Here is an 18,188-nt window from a genome sequence, read left to right as displayed (position 1 = left end):
ACCTCATGTTAAAAGTCCTCAGAGACTGACAGAGCAGATAATCATTTACCAGACAATCAAGTGGTTTATGCAAATCCTAGTGGTTTTCTAGAAGGAAGCATTGCTTTTTCAGTTACCACTCACATTAGTTTGTGTTTTTACCATGAAGTGTTTTTCTAAAAGACAAAAAGGAAGAGACAGAGATATACTTGCCTGGATAACAGGATTCTTTGATTTGGTTTTTTTGTCTTAACGCTTAAAGCTCCACATAAAAAAGACCCAGAACATATTGTGATGATAAGTAAACGTGTAACAACATACACTTTCACAATCACAGCCTCCAGAAGGAACCGCTGGGAGGATGTGTCGCTCTGCTTGGACTACTCAACTCCACAAAAGACCACAAGCTTTCTTAGGAACAGGATTCTCTGCTTACTGAGTCCCTGGGAGCTAGCAAAAGAACCGCACCATCTTCCTGGAGTCCTGCTTTCTTCCTTTCAAATAACAAAACTAACGACCACTCAAGCCAGGTAGTGTCACCTGCTCTCTGAAAGAAAATGTAACACATCCAGGCTAGTTCTGAACCCAAGTTTGCTCACTGCCAGAAAGACCAATACTTGACAGACAAGTATTGGTAAAAAAGGAAAAGCTGCTTTATTCAGGAGGCCAGTGACCTGGGGAGATGGTGGCTAATGTTCCAAGATCATCTCCAAGTTGCTGGCTAGGAGACCAAGGTTTTCAAGGGGAGTTTCAGGGATGTACAAGCAGGGGTTGACATGCACAACAGCAGTCAGCTCCGATAATCATCTCCAAACTGGTCCAGTTAATGTCATCTTCATTAGGTGTTCATTAATTTTCTACTCAGGGTCATTCCATTCCCGTGTCCTTGAGGTTGGTTTCTGAAATTCTTAGGCAAGCGAGATTAGTTCTCATTCTCTCCTCGTCAGCTTGTCATTATCTAGGCAGCTCTGAGGCATGCCAGGGCCAGCAGGAAAGGAAAATGCCCATGAACTTGAAAATCTGTGCTGTTCAAGATGGATCAGCTCATGCCCTGGGTGTAAGACCCCACTGTCAATCCTTCATTCCATTTCTATGGAACAGGGGCAAAGGTCTTTCTTTCTTTCTAGGAGAAAGCAAAAGCAATGGTTGGGACATTTTGTTATATACTTAGAGCCTTCATGATGGTTTAAGAGTTTCGGTTTTTAATTGACTCTCCCTGTGTCATCAATTTCAGGTCCACTTGGAGCCAGTTGGTTGAACCCACAGGACATTATCTCAACAGTTCAGGGTCATAAATCAAGACACTGGTTTAAGCTAAGAATAGAAAAAAATTATGCTGGGCTGTTTTTTCCTTTGTTTGTACATTCCCTCACTTTTCCAGAGAGTACCTGTTTGAATCTGCTCTTTGGAGCTCAGGGAAGGTTTAGGAGACTAAAGCCTTTTTATAAACAAGAGGCAAGCAGAGGAAGAGTGGGGATTGGGGGGTGATCTGTCCTGGGAAGGTCCCTGTAAAGGGTCCCACCCCTTTACAGACATCATTATAAAATAAAGTATGTGGAACTATCACCACTGATGTAGTATTTCTTGGATACTAATCTTCAGATCCCTGCCTCCTGTGACTTACTTAAAACACATCTGTCAGAAATGAAAGCAAGAAGCCTTAAGAAACAAGTCACCCTGAGCTAGTAAGCTTTCAAAACATATAATCTGCTTTCTAACAGTACAGAAAGGTATATGCCTGCAAAATCGTGTTTGTTGTTGTTGTTAACTGTGAGGCTTATTGCTGATACTTGAAAGTAATAAATAACACATTTTTAAAGAGTTTTGCAGGGACTATCAAAGCCCATTGTCTCAAATTCTCATAGTTCTCTTCAAGCAGCTCCTGATGTATGAAAGGTAAAATGGGATATTTTACAAAGAATTCACAAAATCTGAGGAAGGAAAATGTCAACCTTGGTGCTGCACAGGCTAGGTCTCTTTTTATACTTTGGAAAATGAACAAATCTCAAAAGACCAAATTACACAGTAAGGGTACAGATTTACTTACATGATAGAAGAGACTCGGAATGAACTGACAGCCTCTGCCTTGACTGAACAAAAACTATTTTGCATCCTATAATATTTTCATGTTGTTTAGATCAAAATAAGGAGAATGAAATTCAATGACAGAAATTGGCACAGAGTCTCAGAGTTGAGAGAAACCTAAAGGTCATCTAGTTCAATCACAGAATACAAATAAACGAATCTGGAAAAGAAACTGTAAGTGAGGTTTTTGTCAACTAATGACTCTACTGGAGAGCAGCATTATGTGGTTCTCATAAACAGTAATGAGATGCTCCTGATTATGATTTTTAATGCATAGATGAAGTAAGTCATCAGGAAATTAAGCAATAAGCAGCAATCTCACTCAGGTTGGGTGTATTCGTGTGTCTGACTACAATTACGTTCTTTATCCCAGTAACATACAAAACATCTTGAGGCAAAATGCACACACTCACACACACACACATGCATATACATCATTTGTTTTAGACATTTACCGATACAAACAAGAAAACAAAGGAAGAGAGGAAGAAATAAATACAAAACTTTTTATGAAATAGAAGAGGATCTAAATTCCTTTATAGTTTTTTATCCAGGTGGTAAAAACATATATTCTGGCATCAAAGAATACACAACACTTCAAGTTACAAGCTTCTCCCAATGAGCCTTTTCTAATACTTTAAAAAGCATGGAATTCTCCATTATCACCAAAAAAGATGACAGTATAAGCCTCTGCTGCTGCTGCTGCTGCTAAGTCGCTTCAGTCATGTCCAACTCTGTGCAACCCCATAGACGGCAGCCCACCAGGCTCCCCCGTCCCTGGGATTCTCCAGGCAAGAACACTGGAGTGGGTTGCCATTTCCTTCTCCAATGCATGAAAGTGAAAAGTGAAAGTGAAATCGCTCAGTCATGTCCGACTCCTAGCAACCCCATGGACTGCAGCCCACCAGGCCCCTCCATCCATGGGATTTTCCAGGCAAGAGTACTGGAGTGGGTTGCCATTGCCTTCTCCGATAAGCCTCTAGATTTCCATATAGATTCCCCTTGATACAACCCTTTGCAGTGAATATTACAGGAAGCCTTTGGTAGGAGGCAGGAGAGGCTTGGAGATAACTGCTAACTACAAAGCTTTAGAAGAGCAGCTTCTCAGGTAGTTCAATGCCAGTGCAGGAGATGCAGGCTTGATCCATGGGCTGGGAAGATCCCCTGGAGAAGGAAATGGCAACCCACTCCAGTATTCTTGCCTGGAAAATTCCATGGACAGAGAAGCCTGGCAGGCCACGTCCATGGGGTCACAAAAGAGTCAGACACGGCTAAACAACTAAACAACAAAGCTTTAGAAAAGAAAAGCTGCATATTGTCATCTGTGCAGAGGTCTCAGAAGTTGGCACATCTTTGTTACACTTTTTCCTTGACAAAAATCTCATCTTAAGGAAAAGAGAAAGAGAAGACACCCAGTAAAAGTTTACCAAGAATGTTGGAACTCAGGCGTGTTGATGGTTTTCCTCCTGCAATAAGCTCTAGAGAGTGGGAATAATACTAATCTATAAAATTACATGCTTAAGCAGAAAGTTTCCTCTTGAAAAATTTGCTTCCCTTTCCTGATTATCCATCCAAGTTACCGTAATGGGGTTTCTTGAGACTATCATTTATTAAGACTTGTTCATCAACAGATTGTATAAAATCAATTTTATTTCCCCAAAACATACTTTTCCTCCAAGCTGCTCAAATCAATCCAGAAATGTCTACATTGACTCACTGAGGCGGGTCAACTATTAGACTGTTTTCAATTACACAGTTATTAATTCCATTAAACAAAAATGCAAACAGTTAAGCATTCAGAACTTCCCTCTCCTTGCTTACTCATTTTTTTTTAAAGCAAATTACCTGTGGACATGGAAGCTGAAAGCTGTACCCATAAGACGAATTTTAGAAAATCCATTGTTTTCAAAAGCAGAAAAATTACTTTTCCACTATCATTTTTGTTTCTTAATTTGCTTTTATGAAAAATTTGAGTCAATCACCTACCTTCACCTCCTAACAAAACTACAAACATATTAACTGACCTCTGCTGCTGCTGCTAAGTCGCTTCAGTCGTGTCTGACTCTGTGCGACCCCATAGACGGCAGCCCACCAGGCTCCGCCATCCCTGGGATTCTCCAGGCAAGAACACTGGAGTGGGGTGCCATTTCCTTCTCCAGTGCATGACCTCTAGACTAGTACATTTATCAAGACAAATGTACAATACGCATATTTCAATCTTACTCAAAACTGATCTCCTAGCCTCAGAAACGTGATCATCTACCTCAATGAGTTACAGACAATAATAGTGAGTATTTCAGTGAACATTTTTTCAAGGCCCCTGATAAACCTGTGGATCCAAACAGGCAGTAGAGTTTCTAAGTCAACTTTAGAGCTCTATAATCATGCAATAAGGTTTCAATCATAAAAGAGTTATTAGCTCAACTGTAATGCTGCCTTCCCATGGGACACGATGTCCCATTTTTGCTCATTTTATCTGTATTGCATGACAACTGTGGCACAAAAGCATCCACTCTCAATTAAAGTCATCTCTGTCTGGCTTCCCAGCCTGTGGGCCACGTGCACAGCACACAGCACTTCCACAAAACCAGAAAGCCTGCTTTAAAGCAACACCTGCACAGCTAGTTAGGAGCAGGTGTAGACCCACCAGACTAAATCAACTCTGTTTTTAGGAATTCATTTCACAAAGTGTTTCAAAATGCCAGATGGTGCAAATAATATCGACCTTTTCATTTGACATTCTCTTAAAAAGAAATAAGATTTTAAAGCTGTATTTCTCAGCTATTTTTGATTCTAAATTCCTATGACCGTAGAATAACAAATGGGCCTTAAGGAGTAACACAGTGATTCCCTAACTTCCAATTTCCCTCAGCATTTTATTTGCAATTTTGCTTTGTGTACACAACATAACACACACACACACCCCTACGTAAAAACCAATTTCTTTTTGCCAGCATGGTTTCTATACACAAAGGCAGAAATTAAGAAACACAAATTCCCTCCTTCTCTAAGAATAAAAATTTTAAGTGCGTTTTCTTTCTGAAACAACACTGTAAATCACCTCTCAAATGTTGCTCCATTTTATTCTACAATTAGGAATCCTCCTTAAAAATCAGAGAATGTTCTGGTCAGGTGGCTGCATTTAATTCATCACTTTAAATAAAAAATGACAACTCACTTGTCATGTTCTTCTCTTGATAATCCATCATACTAACTGTAGATTGCTTCCGTCTACGTTTCCCTTTCCTTCCTCTTTTCTCCTCCTTGCTAGTTTCAGTTGTGCCTTCTATCGTGGGATTCATTCAACAAGTCAGACACCTCCCTTTCCCATACTATTTATATTATTTCCTGAAAAAAAATCAGCCACTTATTTGAAAAAGTAAAAATTGTCTATGCCTGTTTGAATGCTGTGAAAAGCTGCCATTGACCTTATTTCAAACACTTGCTAACCCATTGGGCAATGTCATTTAAGTTGTTTCTTCATTTATAAAAGGGGATGGAAATGCTTGACAGGTCACTACATTTCTTGGGAAACACTGTCAAGAGTTCACAAGACTGTGCTCCTCCTCTGCCCGCCTCAGCTCACCATGTACACACACTCCTGTAGCTGTGTTACCCTTTCAAGTTATTTAACTTTTTTAGCCTTAAGTAGTGTGAATGTAGATATAAAGGGACAGGATTTGAAGTTGTCTTCCATCTCTGACGTTCTATTTTTCTCCAACTATGTTTCCTTTTTATTCAGTTACTATGACAGAATACCCCATTACTAAATCTTTTATCTCCTCTGTGGAATAAAGATTATTTTACTCTGTAATGACACTGACTTGTATTCTTTAATTGCCTGCTGTCTTTGGATTTAAGGCAGAAGAAATACACATATCTCAGTATGAATTTGACTCTGCCCCTATAATTGTGATTTCTTGGTGAATTTTTAAGGGTGACTACTTCCTACTATCATGCAAGCTCCTTAAGGCAAAACCTGTGTCTGTGATATTTTTTTTCCTAATCTTCCACAGTGGAGGTACACAGTGGATGCTGGATAAATATTGTTCATGACTTCACATTTAGCTTCTGTGCTAGGATGTTGATAGGCTGGGGACAACGAACCCACTCAGCAACCAACTGCCTGTTTTCTGGTGTTAGCAGAATGCAAAGGCTAAAGCACTTACCTAAACTCACCCCTGGTCTGTGTTGCATTTATTATTTTATATTTATTGTGGAGATATCCACTATGTCAATTAGATGAGCGCTGTCACTGATGCTGGAATTTCAAGTGCCATTATCATTATACGACACCATGAATAGGTTAGGGAAATAACCCAATGCTCTTTTGCAGACAGAGATAAAAAAATCACTGTGGGAGTAACCAGAAGAGATGATGACACTTTTTTAAAGAATGGACCAACATTTCAAATGATGAAAATCAGCCAAACAACTGAGCTAGTTGCTTGGTTTTTAAAAAGTCAATCCTGAAAATGCATCCTAAAGTTTTTCAAAAAATGAACATCTTCACTTTTACAAATAAATGTATGGCACCATCATATTAGACAGATTTATTGAGTACACTCTCTATAACAGACACTTCATATCCATCCATCCTCCCAATAAGGCAGGTATCACCCTTGTTTTAGAGATAAGGACTGAAGCTCAAAAAGGCCATTCAGCTAGTAAGTGGCAGAACTCGGACTCAAATCCAAATCTATCTACCTCTAATCACTACATTCTATCATCTAAGCCACACAGAACCTGACTGAATGACCAACAACACTGAACGGTCTGATAGATTGCATTATATTTACCTAATGGAATTTTAGGCAAGTATTAAAAATTATAAAGGTGGAAATATACATTTCATAGTATATATGAAATAACATTACATCAAAAAGATAATACACAATTTAAATACATTCTTATCATAATTATTAATGTAGGTACACCTGGATAAAAATTAGAACACAAATAAATAAAAAATTTTGTGGTTAGGAAATGGGCTTAAATAAGTGGTATATATTTTTCTTGAGGTAACTGTTTTTAATGAATTGTTTTAAAATTAAGTCAGCTACAGTAATCAAGGGAGTGTGGTACTGGTGAAAGAATATACAAATAGATCAATGGAACCGAACAGAGAACTCAGGATAGATCCACATAAGTAGAGCTAACTGATCTTTGACAGAGGAGCAAGGGCAACACAATAGAGGAAAAAACAGTCTTTTCAACAAAGGGTTCTGGAACAACTGGACATCCACAAGCAAAAACAGGAATCTAGGCTTATGAATAAAGTGGATCACTGAACAAAGAATAAACCACAAAATTATGAAACTCCTAGAATTTTTATATCAGAAAAAAACCTAGATGACCTTGGGTATGGCAATGGGTTTTTAGATACAACACTAAAGGCATGATCCATGAAAAATATAATTGATAAGCTGAACTTCACCAAAATTAAAGACTTATGCCCACCAAAAAAACAGACAGGAGAATGAAAAGAAAAGCCATATGATGGGAGAAAATACTTGCAAAGAACACATCTGATAAAGAACTGTTATCCAAAATATACAAAGAACTCTTAAGACGCAACAGTGAGAAGACAAATAACCTGATTAAAAAATAGGCCAAACACCTTAGTAGACACCTCACTAAAGAAGACGTACAGATTACAAGCAAATGAAGAGATGTTCACATCATGTCATTAGGGAAGTGCAAAATTAAAACAATGAGATACTACACACCTATCAGCATGGCCAAGATCCAGAATGCTGACAACACCAACTGCTGGTGAGGATGTAAGCAACATGAACTCTCATTCATTGCTGCTGCTACTGCTGCTAAGTCACTTCAGTCATGTCCGACTCTGTGCGACCCCACAGACAGCAGCCCACTAGGCTCCTCTGTCCCCGGGATTCTCCAGGCAAGAATACTGGAGTGGGTTGCCATTTCCTTCTCCAATGCATGAAAGTGAAAAGTGAAAGTGAAGTTGCTCAGTCATGTCCGACTCTCAGCGACCCCATGGACTGCAGGCTACCAGGCTCCTCTGTCCATGGGGTTTTCCAGGCAAGAGTACTGGAGTGGGGTGCCATTGCCTTCGCTCATTCATTGCTAGTGGGTATACAAAATCATAAAGACAGTTTGGAGGTTTCTTACAAAACTAAACCTACTCTTACCATATGATTCACTAACAGTGCTCCTTGGTATTTACCCAAAGGACTTGAAAACTTACATCCACACAGAAATCTGCACATGGATGTTTATAGCAGCTTTATTCATAACTGTCAAAATCTGAAAGCAACCAAGGTGTCTTTTGATAGGAAAACAGATGAACTGTGGATATCCAGGCAATGAAATATTATTCAGAGCTAAAAAGAAATGAGCTATCAAGTCATAAAAAGACATGGAGGAAACTTAAATGCATGTTAGTAAGTGAAAGAAGCCAATGTGAAAACTATACAACATCATGAAATCTGCAAAAGTATGGAAACAGTAAAAAATATTAGTGGTTTCACGGGTTGAGGAAAGGGAGCAATGAGTAAGTGGAGAACAGAGAACTTTTAGGGCAGTGAAATTATTCTGCATGATGCTATAATAATAGATACATGGGCTGCCATCTATGGGGTCACACAGTCGGACACGACTGAAGCAACTTAGCAGCAGCAGCAGCAGCCATTATACATTTGTCCAAATCCCCTGAATGTACAACACCAAGAGTGAATGTTGATGTAAACTCTGAACTTTGAGTGATAATAATGTGTCAGTGTGGGCTTCCTTGGTGGCTCAATGGGTAAAGAATCCACCTGCAATGTGGGAGATCTGGGTTCGATCCCTGAGTTGGGAAGATCCCATGGAGGAGGGCATGGCAACCCACTCCACTTGCCTGGAGAATCCCCATGGAAAAAGGACCCTGGCGGGCTGCAGTCCATGGGGTTGCAAATAGTCGGTCACAACTGAGCGACTAAACACAGCACAATGTGTCAATGCAGGTTCACCTATTTTAACCAATGTACCTCTGGTGGAAGGTACTGATAACGAGAGGCAATGAATGAGCAGGGGCACCAGGTATATGGGAAACTCTACTTTTCATACAATTTTGCTGCAAACCTAAAACTGCTCTAAAAAATAAAGTTTATCTTAAAAAATTAAGCCAGCTTTTACATCTGTTCTGAACCCTTTGGTTTATTCTTCTTTGACTGTGCAACTTTGGGGTAGGAATGGGGGAGGCTACCATCACAGCTTTTAAGACCACTGTGAAATATTTTCCTTGGCAGAACATTTATTTAATCGTTTTGCAACAATCTTTTGAGGTAGATATTTCTATCCCCATTTCAGAGATGAGGAAACAGAGGCTTAAGGATTAAGATGACTCCACCTGGAAAACAGCAAAGTTGGCAGAGAAAACCAGGACCACTTGACTCTAAAGCCCATTTTCTTAATCACCCCATTGTACAATCCTACACAGCAGCTGCCCGATATAAAGCTGGTGGTAGGCCTCCCATAAACAGAAGTCCTCTCGAGCCTTGCATTAAAGAAAACAAGAGCACTCAAAATCACTGACACTGGTACTAGTGGTTTCTGTTCTAGGAAAAATAATTTCCCCATTTGAATTATGGTAGTATTTATTTGTTGCCATTGTTGTTGTAAAGTCACTAAGTCATGTCTGACTCTTTGTGAACCCTTGGACTGTAGCCCGCTAGGCTCTTTTGTCCATGGGATTTCCCAGGCCAGAATACTGGAGTGGGTTGCCATTTCCTTTTACATGGGATCTTCCCAACTAGGGAATCAAACCCATGACTCCTGTTTGGCTTGGCAGGTGGGTTCTTTACCACGGAGCCACCTGGGAAGCCCCAGTATTTATTTAAATTATATTAATTATATTCATTTTTCTAAAATGTTTTTAATAAATCAGGTTTCTACCAGGGCTTTTTTTTTCTGCCTTTATAGATGAATAGTAGATTAGGTTTTCATTGCTCACCAGTAAGGAAACAGTTAAATCTTGAGGGTACACCCTGGTGGATATCTCCCTCAACCATCTAAAGAAAAAAAAAAGTCACAGTCAGTTACTCCCGTTAGATCTGCGTTCACTGGGACATCTGTAGGCACACATACATGCTCTGTTTACCGTCATCCTTCTGCAGGCCACGGTCAGAGTCAGCAGTCAGTGAATCTTCCCCACGTGCTGACATTTAATACCGGGTTTAGCGGCAAAGATTGAGAGAGGGCTGAGCAGACCCCTGGCCTTCAGGTAGGTCCAATAACTTCATTTCTACTGGAGCTAAAACCTGGGAGCTTACGCTTGTCAACTTTTAGGGTAAGATGCCCCTTTAGCAGTATGTTAGTTCCAGTTGGACTGGGTGTCCAGATAGGGAAGGGATGATGTAGAATTTGGAGAGAAAGGAGCTTTCTGGTCTCAGGCTGCAACAAGGATTTCATTCCTGTGACATACAAGTTGACATATTAATCTTAGTGCATAAATGCTTCTCTGGTACAAGGGTCAGAAGGAAGACCCAGTCCTGGCTCCACTGGCAGCAAAAAAAATCAATGTGTGCCTCAAGCCTAATTAACTGTGCAAGATAGGGTTAATTCACACACTGAAAAGACTGCAGTTACATGAGGTTACCTGCTATTTTGGAGCAATCAGGAAAACGTGGGCCACGCTGATCAGTAAGATTTAATGCTTCCGAGTACAGTAGCTTTCTTTGGAAGAGAAAAAAAGTCAGTTCAAACACAGGAAACTACAAACCCAGACCTCACACCATTAGTCCTCTTTTGATTCTCAACTATGCCCTAGCTTCATAGTGAATAAGTGAAAAGCTCCCTGCTGAGGGATGTTAGCATGGGGTTGAGAAACTTGTATAAATTTATTGGTCCCGTATTTCTGTCTTTTAAAAAGAATCTTTAATGTGTTGACTTTGAAAGTTCCTTCAATCGAAGAACAGTGTCTTCTTTTTCAAACCCTGCCTGTTTTTATCTGGCCTATTTAAAGAGAACCACTTCAGTAGATTATTTTAGTTATAGTATCACCTTTTAAAAACTCATTTAAAAACCGATATGGGACAAATAGAGTCACATTGAAACCGTGGAAAATATACCATAGTCTACTCCTGTGAAGACATATGTAAGTTAGTAAAGCAAAATTACAAAATCTAAACTACATGGCAAAATAAAGTGAAAACACTTTCAATGTTAATGTTCATTCTTTAAATACATAAGTCATCTGGCCATGGTTTAAAATGTGTAACCTAAAAATTAAAAACACAAATACTTTGTGTTACACGAAGAGGTAATTCATCTTAACAGTAATCTATTTTATGACTATTTTTAGGCCCCTGTAATTATGGGGTGAGCCAAGAGCAGGACATCAAAGGGAAATGAGGTCAGGAATCTTTGCAGACCCAAAAAGGCTACACAAAGAGATAGTATTCATCACGTCTTGTCTAAGAAAATGTTTGTTTGATCTACAATAACCATGTTTTCCTTTATGAGAAGTCAAAATCCCTATGAACTTTATTTGTAATCAATTTTTTGTTAGTAATGTTTTTTAATGAGAAAACATTGTACAGCACAGAGAACTCTACTTAAGGCACTGTGGTGACCTGAACGAGAACGAAGTCCAAAAGGGAGGGGATATGTGTATATGTGTGGCTGATTCATTTTGTTGTACAGTAGAAACTAATACAACGTTGAAAAGGAATTATACTCCAATAAAAATTAATTTAAAATTCAAAATCCCCATGAACTTTAAAATGAAGCCAATAGGCTACAGTGAAACTTTCTGTGTAAAAGCAAGCACTCTTGGTGTATGGTCACCCCTTGGGATCTGGGATCCATTACCTCTGCACAGCGAGCTTTCCAGCCCAGTCATTACTGGGTGAAGGCCAATCTTCCCTGGTGTTTACAACAAGCAGGCGCTGGTGCAGGTGCTCCCTCAACCCCAGAATGCGCAACTCTGAAAATCATGCGCACATCATGCTGAGTGTAATCACTGCTGGTTTTCCTTTACTAAACTGAGTGCCAACAATATTTCCCTTTAGTTCCGATGGAGAGCATTTTCTTAGTTGCACAGATGCCTTCTCTCACATATACCTGGATAGGCCACAAGTAAATAAAACACTTGCCCAGGTCATTTCATAAGCAAGGCAAGTTGTTGGACCTACAAACCACCATGTCTGAGGAAGAAAGAGGCTTGCTTCATAACCTTAGGCATAATCCTTCTCATTCAAGTTCCTCATTTGCTTTAATAACCCACAAGATGATTATTAAAATATCACACTTTGAATCTCCCAAGCTAAAAATAACTAGAAGAGAATAATTAGCAATTAATTAGATCTGATCTTCAAGGCCCCACCAAAACTGCATTAGACTGACCACAGATTCCAAATGGCCCAAGGAAACTTTGCAGGCGGAATAAAATAAATTATAGCATCAAATAATGTTTGCTGTGTGGTGTGCTACGCTCAGTCACTAAGTCCTGTCCAACTCTTTGCAACCCCATAGACTATAGCCCCAGAGAAGGCAATGGCACCCCACTCCAGTACGCTTGCCTGGGAAATCCCATGGACGGAGGAGCCTGGGGCGCTGCAGTCCATGGGGTCACAAAGAGTCGGACACGACTGAGCGACTTCACTTTCACTTTTCACTTTCATGCACTGGAGAAGGAAATGGCAACCCACTCCAGTGTTCTTTCCTGGAGAATCCCAGAGATGGGGGAGCCTGGTGGGCTGCCGTCTATGGGGTTGCACAGAGTCGGACATGACTGTCTCGACTTACCAGCAGCAGCAGCAGCAGCAGACTGCAGCCCCTCCAGGCTCCTGGACCAGTACATGGAATTTTCTAGGCAAGAATGCCAGAGTGGGTTGTCATTTCCTTCTCCAGGGGATCTTCCTGACCCAGGGATCGAACCTGCATCTCCTGCATTGGCAGGCAGGCTAATGTTTATTCAATACTTATTATGTACCAGCATATATAATCACATATGTCCTATGTGATTTATGTGTGTCATCCCACTTACTCTCAAAAATAACTCAATGAATAGATACTAATACTATCCCTACTTCACAGATAAGAAAAGAGAGGAAATAAACTTGGCCAAGAGAGTTAAATAGCAAATATGTGTTTCAGCCCAAATTTGGACTCAGACAATCTAACTTTAGAGTCTGCATATTTAATCAGGAGTTAGTGGAAGGGTAAAAAGAAGAAGGAAATATTCCCTGTTACTTAAATTGAGCTCATCACCAACACCTCTGTCCTATGCATGCACTGTTGTGTCCAACTCTTTGTGTCCCTGTGGACTACAGGCCCACCAGGATCCTCTACGGGATTCTCCAAGCAAGAATAATGGAGTGGGTTGCCATTTCCTCCTCCAGATGATCCTCTCAATCCAGGGATCAAACCCATGTCTCCTGAATTCCAGGCAGATTCTATACCACTGAGCCACCTGGGAAGCCCCTTCTGTTGCATCAGTTCAGTTCAGTCATTCAGTCATGTGCGACTCTTTGTGACCCCAAGGACTGTAGCACACCAGGCCTCCCTGTCCATCACCAACTCCTGGAGCTTTCTCAAACTCATGTCCATCGAGTTGGTGATGCCATCCAGCCATCTCATCCTCTGTTGTCCCCTTCTCCTCCTGCCTTCAATCTTTCTCTGTATCAGGGTCTTTTTCAATGAGTCAGTTCTTCGCATCAGGTGCCCAAAGTACTGGAGCTTCAGCTTCAGCATCATTCCTTCCAATGAATACTCAGGACTGATTTTCTTTAGGACTGACTGTTGCATATGTTTATTCAATTCTCACCAGTCTAAAAAATTATCAATCTACACCCACTAACCAGATTCCCAGACCTTAAAACCCTTCTAATCAGCTAACTGTGCATTAACAACCTTACTTTTTATAAGTTCAAATATAATCATCACAACTAGGACTTAGAGTGTACAAAGCCCTGTTCTAAGTGCTTTGCATGTATTAACTTACTAGACACAACTTACATCAACCAGTGAGGTAGGTAAAATTATCATTTTACAGATGAGGAAACTAGACACAGGTTAAAGTACTTGCCCAAGGTAACATAGGAAGTGACAGAGCCAGGATTTGAATCCAGGGAGTCAACTTTCAGAGTCCATCCTCTTAGCCACTGTTTTTGAAACATTAACAGTTTATTCTTAGAAGTCAAGGAATCTGTGCTTTTTTTGTTTCCTTTAATTTAGGAATTTAGTTTGCAAACAGGGAGTGTATTTCACATAAAGGCTCCTGATATTTCTTCAAGGTAGGTAATAATTTTTTTAATTAATCAAGCTTACTTCATCTGATAAACATCTCTTTTTAAAAATCATGCAAATATTACCTTCTGTATAATTCTGGTACCTCTTTTCTTAACGCTTGCTTACAACAGAATTACTAAAGAATTACTTCATGGTTCTGGAACAGGAAAGGGATCTGAAATAATGGCCACTAACTCTCATTTTCTTATCCAAAGAGGGAGGAAGGGAGGGATGGGAAGAGACAGGGGAGAGAAGAGGTGTTGGAAAAGTTCTCTGCTTCCCTAAAAGAACTCTAAAACCGAAGCCAGAGCAGCTGAGAAAACAAACAGCCTTTGGAGAGGTATTCGGTAAAGTCTAATTACCATATTTCCATGACTATATACAGGAATGGTAAAAATCACTATCAGGTAAATTCTCCCCAGCACGCTGAGTATTCAGAGATTAATCTTTTGGTTCTGCAAAACAGTCACAGCTTTGTACTCTTGGTGCCCCCTTCAAACTCCCGCCCCAGCAACCTAAAGATGCCCAAGTGTGCAATTTTGAGTCCAAGCTCCAAACCGTCCCGGCAGGAGTCCGTGAGGACACCTCGACCAGGAATCTCTTCAAGCGGCGGTTTCCAGGCAACCCCACTCTGGCCAGAAGCAGCTGTGCTTCCTACCCGGTCATCTGTTAATGAGTCCCCGGGAGAGGCTCCAACAACACCCGAGGGGGGAAGCCTGACGCCCCTCCTGGTACGCAACTTTCCCATAACCCGGATGTTAGGTGTGCATCAGCCATTCTCACCTCCCATTCCCTAGTTTTCTGTCTTGGCTGCCAGATAGTCACTTCGCATTTTGGGAGTCTTTACTCAGCGAGACTTGTCTCCTGGAGAAGCAACTATTGGAGCCACACGTCCCACAGAGAACGGATTCTTGGGAAATGTAGTTCTTTCTGCTGACAAGTGGTGAATTTTTAAGGGAAAATGACTACAATTCCCAGAAATCTAAGGGACGGTAGTCCATGTCTAAAACAGCTCCCAGCTGCTACGATTGTTTTAAGCAAAAAGGTTCTGTGTCTCTTTGCTTGTCTAGCCGCCTGAGTTTTTGGTATTCCACTGCAAACTTATGGGACAACTCTTTATTTTTAACATGCTTTTTGCATGTGAGGGAATCTACACATAGTGATTTTATATGAAGAGATGTAGTAAGTAAAGAAAGTTTTTTTTTTTTTTAATTCTTTCAGATAAAATATCTATCCACCGTCAGAGAATATGTCACTACAGATGGTAACAGTCGGAAATAGCATAGCCTTAATTCAACCAGGCTTCTCGTTAATGAATTTTGATGGGCAAGTTTTCTTCTTTGGCCAAAAAGGCTGGCCCAAGAGGTCTTGCCCCACTGGAGTTTTCCATTTTGAGGTAAAGCATAATCATCTTAAACTGAAGCCTGCAGTTTTCTCTAAGGATTCCTGCTACCTTCCTCCTCTTCGATACCCGGCCACTTGCACATTCAGCGGCAACTTGGAGTCTGAAAAGCATCAGTACATCATCCATGGAGGAAAAACACCAAACAATGAGCTTTCAGATAAGATTTATGTGATGTCTGTTGTTTCCAAGAACAACAAAAAAGTTACCTTTCGCTGCACAGAGAAGGACTTGGTAGGAGACATTCCTGAAGGCAGATATGGTCATTCCATTGATGTGGTGTATAGTCGGGGGAAAAGTATGGGTGTTCTCTTTGGAGGACGGTCATACATACCTTCTGCCCAAAGAACCACAGAGAAATGGAACAGTGTAGCTGACTGCCTGCCCCATGTCTTCTTGGTGGATTTTGAATTTGGGTGCTCTACGTCATACATTCTTCCAGAACTTCAAGATGGACTATCTTTTCATGTCTCCATTGCCAGAAATGATACCGTTTATATTTTAGGAGGCCATTCACTTGCCAATAACATCCGCCCTGCCAATCTGTACAGAATAAGGGTTGATCTCCCCCTGGGTAGCCCAGCTGTGGAGTGCACAGTCTTGCCAGGAGGAATCTCTGTCTCCAGTGCAATCCTGACTCAAATAAGCAATGATGAATTTGTTATTGTTGGTGGCTATCAGCTTGAAAATCAAAAAAGAATGGTCTGTAACATCATCTCTTTCAAGGATAACAAGATAGACATTCTTGAGATGGAAACCCCAGATTGGACCCCAGATATTAAGCACAGCAAGATATGGTTTGGAAGCAACATGGGAAATGGAACTGTTTTCCTCGGCATACCAGGAGACAATAAACAGGCTGTTTCAGAAGCATTTTACTTCTATACATTGAAATGTGCTGAAGACGATGTGAACGAAGATCAGATAACTTTGACAAGTAGTCAGACATCAACAGAAGACCCAGGGGACTCCACTCCCTTTGAAGACTCAGAAGAATTTTGCTTCAGCGCAGAAGCAAACAGTTTCGATGGTGATGATGAATTTGACACCTACAATGAAGATGATGAGGAAGATGAGTCTGAGACAGGCTATTGGATTACATGCTGCCCTACTTGTGATGTGGATATCAATACGTGGGTACCATTTTATTCAACTGAGCTCAACAAGCCTGCCATGATCTATTGCTCTCATGGAGATGGACATTGGGTCCATGCCCAGTGTATGGATCTGGCAGAACTCACACTCATCCATCTATCAGAAGGAAGCAATAAATATTACTGTAACGAGCATGTGGAGATAGCAAGAGCACTGCAAACTCCCAAAAGAGTTCAATCATTAAAAAAGCCTCCACTGAGATCCCTCCATAAAAAGGGTTCTGGGAAAATAATTACTCCTGCCAAGAAATCCTTTCTTAGAAGGTTGTTTGATTAGTTCCATGAAAGCCTTTCAGATTCAAGTGCATCAAAATTTTAAACTTATTTTAAAGAATTGTAACAATGATAAAATTTATCTTTGTATTTTTGTTTATTGAAGATATCTAATGTTTTCATTTAGTTATATGAGTCAAGTACTAGGGGAAAGTGCTTATAATGCCATACTGAATACAGTCATTGTGTTTAGACCTATGAAGGACCTGTAACCTGTATTCTGAAAATATTTTACTTAAAGTTATATTCAATGGAATTTATGATCTGAATTTTTATTCAAGGAATCTTAAACACAGAAGTAGTAATAATAATCAAGGTATGCTTATATCCTTTATAGGACTTTTGGTAACAAATAATCCACCAAGGAGTTAATACAAATTTAACCAGTAAAGAAGCTAACACCCAAAGGAATTAAATGAATTATTTTCTGGACTATAACAATTTGGTGATTGACCAGAAATTAAAACTGGGATCACCTGTATCCCACATGAATGTTCTTTATACACCTCAAAGATGGCCACTTGACTATGCCCATATACAGAAAAAACTTTAAGGAGATAGGTAGGTAGATAGATAGGTAGACTGTTGTTGTGTTTAGTCACTCAGTTGTGCCCAAATCTTTGGACCCCATGGACTGTAACCCACCAGACTCATCTGTCCATGGGAATTCTCCAGGCAAGAATACTGCAGTGGGTTGCCATGCCCTCCTCCAGGGGATCTTCTCAACCCAGGAATTGAACTCAGGTCTCCTGTGTTGCAGGCAGGTTCTTTACTGTCTGAGCCACCAGGGAAGCTAGATGGAAAAAAAAAAAAAAAGATAATCTCCATTGACATAAAGAAAGACAAAATGAATCTACATCGTTTGTTACATTTTATCAAGCTATCCACATGCACTCTCTTCATAGACTCCTCCCCCACCCCCACCCACCGCCCCTCCCCTCCTCCCCTACCCCCACCCCCCCCACCCCTCCCCTTCCCTCCTGCCCAGTCATATGGTTAACAGATGATGAAGTAAGCTAGTGGGTTGAAATAGTTCTTTGAGAGATTTAATG

At 40.4% G+C, this 18,188-nt stretch overlaps 2 protein-coding genes across 7 annotated transcripts in view; one reads left to right on the top strand and one right to left on the bottom strand.

Moving 5' to 3' along the window:
• IFTAP (intraflagellar transport associated protein) overlaps window positions 1-15,194 on the bottom strand; it is a 66,658-nt gene extending 51,464 nt beyond the window's left edge. For 2 of the 6 annotated variants that reach the window (XM_005216388.5, XM_010812786.4), the window contains exons 1-2: window positions 15,091-15,194; window positions 10,673-10,749 (exon numbers count right to left, since the gene is read on the bottom strand). The gene's annotated coding sequence lies outside the window, so the exon portion shown is untranslated. Of the gene's footprint in view, window positions 1-10,027; window positions 10,086-10,672; window positions 10,750-15,090 lie in introns of all 6 variants that reach the window. The other 4 variants (XM_010812788.4, XM_010812785.4, XM_010812787.4 and 1 more) reach the window with 3 other exon arrangements.
• RAG2 (recombination activating 2) lies at window positions 10,173-17,952 on the top strand. Its single transcript, NM_001082469.2, is given in 2 exon segments — window positions 10,173-10,297; window positions 15,529-17,952. A coding segment is annotated over 1 exon segment (1,584 nt). The 5' UTR covers window positions 10,173-10,297; window positions 15,529-15,556; the 3' UTR covers window positions 17,141-17,952.
• Window positions 17,953-18,188: the final 236 nt, after the last annotated feature.

This window comes from Bos taurus, chromosome 15 (assembly GCF_002263795.3).
Source record: "Bos taurus isolate L1 Dominette 01449 registration number 42190680 breed Hereford chromosome 15, ARS-UCD2.0, whole genome shotgun sequence".
NCBI classification, from domain to species: domain Eukaryota; kingdom Metazoa; phylum Chordata; class Mammalia; order Artiodactyla; family Bovidae; genus Bos; species Bos taurus.
This window is presented reverse-complemented; position numbering and strand designations above follow the sequence as displayed.